General features: G+C 38.9%; 1 protein-coding gene across 1 annotated transcript in view; it reads right to left on the reverse strand.

Annotated features, from left to right (window-relative positions):
- Positions 1-11,708, reverse strand: part of TM7SF3 (transmembrane 7 superfamily member 3) — a 101,326-nt gene that overhangs the window by 48,336 nt on the left and 41,282 nt on the right. Inside the window, exons 3-5 of the mRNA XM_007949799.1 lie at positions 9,240-9,390; positions 6,288-6,408; positions 4,969-5,140 (exon numbers count right to left, since the gene is read on the reverse strand). Coding sequence (XP_007947990.1) covers positions 4,969-5,140; positions 6,288-6,408; positions 9,240-9,390 — 444 coding nt within the window. The remainder of the gene's footprint in view (positions 1-4,968; positions 5,141-6,287; positions 6,409-9,239; positions 9,391-11,708) is intronic.

The raw sequence follows: 11,708 nt of genomic DNA on the forward strand, positions 1-11,708 counted from the left end.
AAAAAAAAATCCATACTTTACACCATACACAAAAACCAAATAAAGGATCAAAGACCTGAACGTTAAAGCTAAAATGATAAATAAAGTTCCTGGAAGATAACATAAGGACAAAGCTAGGGATCTTGATTTATGGCATAAATACACTATCAAACCTAATTAAAAATATACCAACAACAGAAAATAAACTAGATAACTAGGACCTCCTAAAAATTAAACATTATGCTCATCAAAAGACTACCAGCAGAGTGAAAACAATGTACAGACTGGGGGAAAAAAATCGGCAATGACATATCTGACAAGGGCTTAACCTCTAAAATACATAGAAATCTTCCACACCTCAACAACAAAAAACAATTCAATCAAAAAATGGGCAAAATTCATTGTTGATACAGGGGAAAACTTTGTTGTATAACATCAATAATAAAAATAATAGCTGAGAGTTGAGTGCTTCCTCTGTGCCTCTGTCTTTTTAAGCACTTTGTTCATTTAATCCTTGTTAACAACTCCATGAAGCAGGGTGCAGTATTGTTACCACATTTCAGAGCCAAAAAAACTAAGGCAAGAAGTAGCTTGCTCAAGGTCACACAGCTAGTACAGTGACTCCCTGTCAAGAGCATTCAGTAAACACAAAGTATAAAGGTCTGGCAAGGTTAGGAAGAGGCTGGAGATAGCAATTGCAGCCCTCTGAGGAATCTAGGTATGTCAGACCCAGATTTATTCACAAGAGTTAAATCAACTGCTCTTTAGGGAGTAGTAGTTTTATTCCTAGAAAAATGTTTTCCACTTTATTGCAAATCTGTACCTGACCTGCTGAAGAAATCATTTGGTGAATGAATCCAGAAAGCAAAGAAAATGCTTCATTACTTTTAAATAGTAGTACTAAGCCCATTACAGCCTCTGAACTGTCCATTCTTAAGAGGTTGCTAATGCTGCCTTAGTCATTTGGAGCTCAAGAGCACGATGATTATATATACCCCAACTGACATCCTCATCTATGGGAGAATTTATAATGGTTATCTATTTGCTTTGGGACCATACTACAAAAATTTTAAACATAAGATATTATTCTCATATTTCATCAAACTACAAGGAGATAGACCATCTCGCCCCTGCAAAATGTCACTGATAAAAAGAAAAAAAAAAAAACAGGAAACAATAATGCTGGCAAGGCTGTGGGGAGACTGAAACTCTTTTATACTGCTGGTGGGATTGTAAAATGGTACAACCACTATGGAAAATGGTATGACACTTCCTCAAAAAGCTAGAAATAGACATACTGTGTGATCCAGCAATCCCACACCTACGTGTATATCCTAGAGAAATAAGAGCAGTGACACAAACAGATATATGCACACTTAGGCTCACTGCAGCATTATTAGCAACAGCAAAAACAAGAGGTACATGAAGACAATGGAATACTTCGCAACAATATAGAATAATGAGGAGTCTGTGAAACATACATGGATGATTCTGGAGGACATTATCCTCAGTGAAGTAAATCGATCACAAAAGGACAAATATACCACTTTTATAAAAAGTCAAGAATAGGTTTACACACAGATATCAACATTCTTTGATGGTTATCAGTGATGAGAGGGAAAGACAATCACTAAATACTAGACACATGTTAATTCTGCTAAAGGAAAAAGTAACACACAATTGGGGGAAGTCAGCACAACATGACCAAAGTAAATTAAGACACTGAGAGGTATGCAAGAATAAAGACAACTATGGCAAATTCAAGCCTCAAGCTGCACCTGTGAGATTCTACAGGCAAAATGCTGAACAATACAAAAGCATCAAAAGAAGATGGTAGGAATATACATAGTCACTGTACCAAAAAGAACTGGTTGAGGTTCAACCATTTCAGGAGAGAGCATATGATCAAGATGAAGGGTATTAAAGGAAGAAGTCCAAGCTACACTGAAAGCATTAGCAAAAAAAAAAAGCTCCCATTACCGATAGCCTATCCAACCGAAATGTCTCAGCAAATGATGCAGCACTGGAAGCACTCACTCGTTTATACCAAGAAATCTGCAAGACAATCCGCCTGTGTCCATTCCAAAGAAAGGTGACTCAACAGAATGTGGCATTTATCTAATCGTATCATTAATACCATATGCAAGTAAAATTTTACTGAAGATAATTCAAAAATGCTTACAGAAATATATCAACCGGGAAATCCCAGAAATTCAAGCCAGATTCTGAAGAGGGATATCAAAAAAGAAGGATATCACAGCTGATGTCATAAGGATCTTAGATGAAAACAAAGAATATCAGAAAGATATGTACCTGTGCTTTATTGACTATGCAAAGGTATTTGACTGTGCAGATAACAAATTATGGATAACACTGCAAAGAATGGGAATTCCAGAACAGTTCCTTGTACTCATGAAGAACCTGTACATAGACCAGGAAGCAGTCATTCAAATAGAACAAGGGGATACCGCATGGTTTAAAATCTGGAAGGGTGTACGTCAGGGTTGTATCCTTTTACCATACTTATTCAATCTGTGTGCTGAGCAAATAATCCAAGAAGCTGGACTATATGAAGAAGAATGTAGCATCAGGATTGGAGGAAAACTCATTAACAATTCGTGAGTCACTAGGCTTGAAGGCTAAGGACCATAGTCTTGGGGTCATCTAGGTCAACTGGCTTACCACTGTTCATAAAGATCATAATCTACATCCTAGTTTGGTGAGTAGTGTCTGGGGTCTTAAAAGCTTGTGAGCAGTCATCTAAGATAGACAACTATTGGTCTCTTTTTGTCTGGAGAAAAGGAGAGTGAAGGAAACCAACACTCAACGAAGCAAACAGTCCGTGGGACTAATGGCACAAACGAACCACAGACTCCTCTTACCTGAGACTAGAACTAGATGATGTCCGGCTACCACTACCAACCACTCTGACTGGGGATACAATAGAAAGGTTCCAGTTAGAATGGGAGAAAATGTAGAACAAAGCCAAAATTCATAAATAAGATCAGATTTAGTGGACTGATAGAGAATTGATGAGCTCCAAGACTCTCCTCCTCAGGCACCTTTTTAAAAATCTAGGACTGAAGCTACTGGGAAAAATCACCTTTTAGCCAAATAATAAATTGGCCTGTAAAATAAACAGTAACACACGTGAGGAATGTTCTCCTTAGAACAATCAACTATAAAAGATCAAATGGACAACATATGCCCAAAAGGAAAGATGGGATAGTAAGGAGGGGCAGGGAAACTGGAGGGAAACAGGAAAAGAAGGGTAGAAATGGGGAAAGGGCTGACATGCTGCAGGGATAGCTACCAATGTCATGGAACAAGCTGTATAAATTGTTGAACGGGAAACTACTTTGCTGTGTACTTTCACCTGAAACTTTTTTTTTTAAAGGTTAGGTAACTGATAAACTTTATTAACCAAGCTTCTCAATTTTGAAGTAAGGAAATGAATTCGTCTTTATGTTGAGTTTCTCAGAAAGAAATTAAACTCAATATCCATCTAGAAACTAACATTAATCAGCAAGAATTTTTACCAAAAAGCAAGCAGGAAAACATAGTGGAAAATGTCTGCCTTATGATGAGGCAACGATTCTAGGGGACATTGTAACAAAATAAGCTCTTACTCTGCAATGAACAATGACCCTAGTCTAATCACATATGCCCTGTTTCAATCACTTTCTACATAATCAATTTATCTATTAGCCTTCCAAGAACAATCAAAGCAGTCTAGAACCCATCAACCATTAGACTGATGAGTGGCCTTGTTGTCTTTCAAGATATAAAGATAAAAATCCTGTCCTCCAAATTAGAAACACCACTTGACCCAGCAATCCCATTACTTGGTATATATTCTGAAGAAGTGAGAGCCAGAGTAAGAACAGATATATACACATCTATATTCATTGCAGCACTATTTACAATAGCAAAAGATAGAAACAACCTTGGTGCCCATCAACAGAAGAATGGATAACCCAACTATGGTACATACACACAATGGAATACTTTGCAACCATAAAGAATAATGGAGAATCTGCAAAACACTGCATAGCATGGATGAACTTGGAGGACATTATGCTGAGTGAAGTAAGTCAATCACAGAAAGACAAGTATTGTATTAGTTCATTATTATAAAAAATCAAGGAAATATTTATATATGGCAGGAAACTTTCTTTGTTGGTTACCAAGGTTGGGAGGGGAGAACACTGCTAGGTAGGTAGAGACAAGTATTGATTTGGGTGAAGGGAAGGGCATTGTACTAAATGTGAGTGATCAACAAGGTGGCACTGAGGCAGAGGAAGACACAGAGAGGTACCAAAAAAAAAAAAATCCTGTCCTCCATGAAAATGATCTATAGCAGTTGAGTCTCCAATTTTAATGTGCACATGAATCACCTGGAGATCTTATAAAAATGCAAATTCTGGTTCAATTGGTCTAAGGTTGAGCCTAAGAACATATAGTCCTAACAATCTACCAGGTGATAGAGATGCTGGTCAGGTTTACACTTCAGAGTAGCAAGAGTGTGGGGCTTGAAAGCTTGGAGAATGTTTGTGGGCCCAATTAGAGTCTCTGAATTTCAGTTCAAATATTAATGCTAATATGTGTATAGTCTTGAACAGTTTCTTGGTAATAATTGTTCTCAAAACATTATATTCCTTATACTTGCCAGAAGTTTTACCTAACATGGAGTACATAACAGAGTGGGAGCATACCTACTTCTATCCACATCTCAAGAGCCCAAGGCATATATGTGTTTGCAACTAGAAATTAACATAATTAAAACACATCTCAATGGCCAACACCATTTTAGCATATCACTAACAAAGACTCCCAAGATGATAGAGGAAGAAAAGTTTTCTTTTGAAAAGAATAGTCCCAGAAGGCCCCCAAAAAAACAAAGAAATAAACTCCTGGTAGTTTTTCCCCTTCTCAGCACTTAGAAAGGTATCACAATCCAGCCACTCAAATCATGAGAATCAGATTTACCTTGATAGCATTGGCCTTCACTTGAGGTACTTTGGCCATCCTCTGCAGATGCTTCAGCAACACCTGCTCAGTGAGGTCATTCTCAGGCAGAAAATACTGATAGACATCATACTGCAACCTCCACCTAGAGTCCTGGCCTGTTCCAACATCACATGGTGGAGGGTCTGTGCCTCTAAAGTCAACCAACAAAACTGAACATCAATCTTTTTGTGGTGCAAGGCTTATCTATAAAAAGGAACCAAAGCTCTAATTTCACACCTTTTCAACAGTCCTAATTTAGAAGTTCAATTTTTACAACGGCAATAATTGGTATTCTGAAGAAAAGTAACACACCGAGAGGCAGTGTGGCTAATGATCAGATTCTGATGTCACTTGGGCCTAGAAAAGGTCAGCTTTGCCATTTCTAGAGGTATGCATGTGAGCAAGTCATGTTATTATCACATTAATAACCATTAGGAAACCTCTCTGGAAAATAAGAATAATTGTCCCTTCTTCATAAAATTGTTAGGGTTAAATGGCAAAGAGTAGACAGCACGCAGCACCATGAAGGATGCACAAGCAGTTGCTGTCTAAGAGACTCTGACTCATGGCAATGCCACATGTGTCAGAGCAGAACTGTGCTCCACAGGTTTCACTGGCTGACTTTTCATAAGCAGATCACCAGGCCTTTCTTCTGATGGGCCTGTCAGCAGACTCAAACCTCCAACCAAAGTAGTGTTGTCATTATGTGCCCTCAAGTCGGACCTGACTCATAGTGACCCCTCCGTGGGTTTCCGAGGCGTTATCACTATGGAAGTATTGCCCAACCTTCCTTCCGAGGAGTGGCTGGTGAGTATGAACCTCCAGCCTTTTGGTTAGCAGCGAAGTGCCTTATGCACTATGCTACCAGAGCTCCTATAACGGAGTAGTAGAAGCACTCAAATGTTACCTACAATTAATACTAAAGTAAAAACTAAGGCAGAATTTTAGTTAAAATAAAACCCTTCTAAAAATATAAAAGTGTTTCAAGGCTGCAGAAAGTTTTTTATATTTAAAATTCTTTATAGAAATTAAGCTATACTTCAAGCTCAAAATAGAGACTTGGCATCAGGCTCGTCAAATAAAGGAGTTCGTAAGAATGGAAGGGGGAAAAACATTAACTGTGAATACGTACTCAAAACTTAGTAACTACGTTTAAATTGTACCAATTCTAAATGAAAACTTAAACCAATTCAATTTTATTCAAAAGACTTATGGATATTCAGATAATTCCCTGAATCTACACAATAGCTATTCACACACGATCTCAAAGCAGTTTGGGAGATGGGAGAAAGACATACCTTGAATAGCCTAGGTTTGCTGGGGCAAATTTGATGACTGTTTCAAAGAAATCAAATTCCAAGTAAATGTTGGGATCGATATCTAAATCAAACTCTAAATTACAGCCTCCAGGGACAGGATCTAGATGAAAAACAAATAACAAGTTACTAAAGAGAATTTTTTTAAGTCCAAATCATACTCAGAAAACAGAACTTTCCTCTTATAAGAACTTCCCAGGTAAAAGTTAAATATTCTTCAGAGCTTCTAGTTTTGTACCATCTCCTAAACTGAGGTTAAAGAGGGTAAGGTTAACTGAAGTTAAGAGCTCTAGAGCAAGACTCAGCAAACCTCTTCTGTAAAGGGACAGATAATAAATATTTTAATCTTTGTGGGCCTGCCAATCTGTCTCAACTACTTAACTGCCCTTGTGAGCAGCCCCAGACAATATATAAATGAATAGGCATACTGTATTCCAAACAAAACTTTATGTACAAACATAGGCGCAAACTAGATTTAGTTCATGGTCTGTAACTGGCCAACCTCTTCTTTAGAGTAAAAGTGTCAGAATAGACAAGATTCCCAAGCTGATGTGTTTCAAGAGCTTCACATATACCCTAAAATTATACATTAAATATTGAGTTCATGCACTTCATAGGGAGAGAGGTTTTTATTTAAGTTTTGATGTCTTTGACTTCTGAAAGCTTAAGAACATAGGACTAGAGGGGAAAAAATGCTGCCAAAAAGAAAAGAAACTCCATGGTAATAGAGGAAGGGATGTCCATTTCTCACATGCTGCTTACACCAGGAAGGCAGAAACAGCGAAAGTTCACAACTAGAACAGTCTTTGTGTATGCATTAAACAGTAAAAATTAAGGACTTCAAGATCCCTCAAGATTTTCTGGGAACAGCATTTGGGCGTCTAATTAAAAACTAAATATAATTTGGGTACTTCATTTCTATTAACAATGTGGCTAAAGCAGATCTTTTCTTATTAGAAATTTTATTCATGACCTTTAAGCATGATGAAACTTAGTCACTTGACATTAGCTCAATTCCACGTAAAGAACAATAAATAGTACACTCAGGTGGAAAAGCTGAGGTGAGACAGAATAGGGTACAATAATTTAAATATTTATGAGATCACAACTTCATATAATCATTCCCAAAGTTGGGTCTTCTACAAATTTTTAGAATCCTGATGGGTGACTTCCTCTGGCCAAATCTGGAAAGGAGATACACAGCATGGACATATATGTCAACGTGTAGAATCTGCCTCAAAATTCAGTGCTCTTTCAGACTCTCCTTTTCCTGCATTTCCAAGTATTTACTATATCCTAGAAAATGTTAAGCATAATTTTGCTTTGTCCATTGTACTTTGATAGAAGCTTGAAGATACTGTACTTGTTCACCAAGTACAGCATTTTCTTTCCTCAACTTTGGTAACTTTTTGGATTTTATCTCCTTTACTACCCATTGTTGCCTCACCATCACTTTACTGCCAAAATTTAACAGTCTAAATTTTGTCATTAACATTCACTCCTCAGTCTCTGCAAACCAGTTTTCATCCATATCATTGTTGTGCTGGTGGTTATGTGCTGTCAAGTTGGGCCCGACTCATGACGACCCCTCCTTGGACTCCCGAAGCGGTATCACTACAGAAGTAGATTGCCCAACCTTCCTTCCGAGGAGTGGCTGGTGGGTATGAACCTCCTGCCTTTTGGTTAGCAGTCAAGTGCCTTATGCACTATGCTACCAGAGCTCCTTTCATCCATATTACTCCACTAAAATGATTCTCATTAAAGGTCACCATTGACTCTTAATTGCACTATAATACACACATTTTTAGTCACTTCTCTTGACCTCTCTGCAACATACTATTTACCACTCCTTGCTGAAAGCATAGCCTCCTGGCTCTCCTCCTACCTCTCAGTCTTGGGCCTACTCCAAAGCAGTATCTTCCAAAACCATATGTCTTGCATGTAGTAGGTACCACAAAAGCATCTATTATTTTTTTCCCCCTAAATCTCTACCTACATTCCTAGACAAACATCTATTTAGTAATAACTCCATATCTAATCTCACCCCTCCACTCCAGGTCTCTATTTTAAACTATCTACTAGGCATTTCCATCTGAATGTCCTATGGGAATCTCAGATTCATTATGTCTGAAAAGGAAACTGCTATCTCCCCATCACATTCCCCAAAACATTTACCATCAGAACAACTCTGTTCCTACACCTGTTTTATATCACTAGCTCCCAGCTACCTAAATGGGAAGCCCAGGTTCCCCACTTACAATCTTTAATCACTGGTCATTGTGCCTTATCAAATCTACCTTCCAAACATCTCAAGTCCAGACCTTCTTCTCCATCTCCCCTCTCATGGTTCAGGATCCTCATTTCTCACTCTGACCCCTCAAAGGTGTGCTAATATTCCTAACTATGCTAGGTTCTCTCTAATCTAGTACACATTGCTTCTAGAGTTTGCTTTCTAACAGACAAAACAAAGCACTTCACTTCTCTGCTTAAAAATTCTCTATGCTTCATCTGGAACCCACAGAAGAGAGTACAAACCTCAAATGGTATAAAAGGCACTTCATACTCTGGCTCCAGCCACCCTCACTATCCATCATTCCCCCAATACACGATTCTTCTTCTACACCTTCATGACATTAAGCTTACTGTTTCCTCTGCCTAGAAGAGCAACTCAAGAATTTCGGGCTATGTCACATATTTCTATTACTGCTTCTTCAAAGGCTCCTTAAATGTTTTTAGAAGGAATAAATGTATTCTTTTAGTCATTACCTGAGATTTCAATCTTCATGGTCATTCTCTGGTTCCTTTGCTATTAAAACCTGATTCAGCAAATTGTTCTTGTAATAAGCACTTTTAATTATAATTTTCTCTAAAGTTCATCTACATGCTCCATATTATCCTTCCTTCTGAAGTGTAAGAGTCAAAGAAGAAGCTTACCCCTTTCTGAATAAGAGAGTGGAATAGCCATACTTTGGACAGGCCCAGCATCTGCAGCCTCTAAGTACCACGTGCACATACTCTGCTTTGGTCTAAGAATGGAAATCAGTCCTCTGTCTGTGCCTATTCCCGAGGTATTGGGAAGGAGGGTCTATAATTAGGGCCAAAAAAAAAAAAAGTCATCATGAATACAGAGTTGAGCAAAATATTTCAATTCCAGAATTGATCTAATAGGCATGTTTTAGCCTAGATCGTCTCAAAACAAAAAGAGAAATAATACCTAGACCTTCCTTAGATAATTAAAAAATTTTTACTTTTATGTGCATGCAACCACATATACACTAGAGAAGAACTCTTTAAGACACAATCCTTGGCCTGGAATATGAGATGCACAGTGAAATTCCCAAGCTTTCTATTTAAATAGCTGAATTAAGACTTACTATGTCATGTATTGAGACTACCAAGACATAACATGAGCTCTGCCCTGAAGCAGTTCATAGTATTTGGAAAGTCTTTTTAAAATTTAGTTATAATTGACATAATAAACTATACATAAAATATATGATTTCATAAGGTTTTATAGAGAGAGACACCATGAAACCATCAACACAATCACAATAATGACCAAATGCATCACCCCAAAAAGTTTCCTTATGTACCTTTGTAAATACTTCCTCACAAAACCCTCCCCACTACAGCTCCTCTCCCTTATCTGCTTGGGAAGATTTCTGAACAATAAAATGCTAAGCTAAGATTCAGAGTATTCTCTTAAAGTTAAGGAAATCAAAAGAAAAAGTGCTGGATGGTTTTCAATGACACAAGCATAAAGGAGAATAACCCAAATATTAACTGATAAACTACAAGGTTAATAGCTTCAAATCAACAGCCACAAGACCCAAAGACCCAAAGGGGATTTCACTGTCAAAAGGATAGAAAAGATGGAGGTAGAATGAAGCACATCCTTTGATCCTTGCACTGGAGCTGCTCGGCAGAGACGACTGGCAGAGAAACAGCAGCAGAACCGAGAGGCACGGACGGGGCAGGGGGCATGCCAGGCCATAGTGTAAGAAAGCTGAGTACCTTTGGGAGGAGGCTCGCTGGCACATTGGGATGCACCTAGGAGTACCTATCAGCAGAGCTAAAAGAGCTTTATAACACTTGTCGGAGCAGGGCAGAGGCCAGGCCAAGAGTCCAAGAGCCAAAGTGAGTCGTGCCTGAAGGTATGACTGAGGGGAGGCTGTCCTGGTCAAAGAATTGTATCCTGAGCATTCCTGAACCTGAACGGTAGCCTGTTACTTCCCTGATAAACCCCGTAATTGTGAGTACTGCCTGTGAGTTGTGTGCAGCCACTGCAATAAATCATCAAACCCAGCAGAACAGTGAGTGCCATGAGGGGGACGGCTGGTGTCAGAACTGGTTAAAGGGTTGGAGGATGGCAGCATGTCTGGCCTCATAGGAAGCAGCTTTGGGCTGGTGATGGTGGTTCTGTTTTCCACTTGTAAGTTAGAGGAAGTCAGGGAAGGATGTTGCCTCTATGCCTTTTTGCACTAGTCTACTAACATACTAACATACACACAATACACACGTACACACACGAGTTCAAACCTTTGTTGTAGGAACAGAAAGGCAGAAATTGAAAAAACATAAAATACTTAGTTTGAAAGCTAGTATGATCAAACTCTATAAAACGACATTAATTTGGTTAAGGGAGCTTTGCTTACTAACTTCCAGAATTATTACAAGTAGGCTTCCACAAAACAACAAACTCATTGTGGTCGAGTCAAACCCAACTCACAGAGATCCCTCCTTGAGTTTCCAAGGTAGTATCACTACAGAAGTAGATTGCCCAATCTTCCTTCCAAGAAGTGGCTGGTGAGTTTGAACCACCAGCCTTCTGGTTAGCAGTCAAATGCCTTAGGCACTACACCACCAGACCTCCTACAAAGTAGGCTTAGGATAAATATAGTTATTCCCCATAATGAGACTGACAATCAACTCCATGGTGGGATCTACCACAGGCAGCTGAGTAGCTGCTTTAGAGATGTGGGCTGCTTCCCATATGTGATAGTTGGAGCTGTGTGTCAACTTGGCTGGACCATAATTCTGTGTGTTTTAAAAGCTGCTGTGATGTAGTTATTCCCGTGACAGGATCAGATGATTATGTTTTGAGCAAGCAATCTGTTGAAAGGGAGTTTCCCTAAGGGTGTGCTTTGCTTCCAGTATGTATATAGACATTCCAGGAAAAGGGACATTCTTCTGTGGATAGGAATTCTGTTGTGCTGCCTACAAATGTCCATGAGTGAACAATCTACCATTCGGCCTGGAGATCTTGGATTCATCACTCGTTGGAGTCAACAGCCAGTATACTGCCTGCCAACCTTGAGCTCCTCAGCCCCTGCAGCTGCAAGAGTCGGGAAAAGCCTCCAGCTTGACATTTGATTCAGGAACTTTGGACTTGCCAGCTTCTAT

Source organism: Orycteropus afer, unplaced genomic scaffold (assembly GCF_000298275.1).
Source record: "Orycteropus afer afer isolate SDZICR_OR568_19922 unplaced genomic scaffold, OryAfe1.0 scaffold00254, whole genome shotgun sequence".
Lineage (NCBI taxonomy): Eukaryota > Metazoa > Chordata > Mammalia > Tubulidentata > Orycteropodidae > Orycteropus > Orycteropus afer.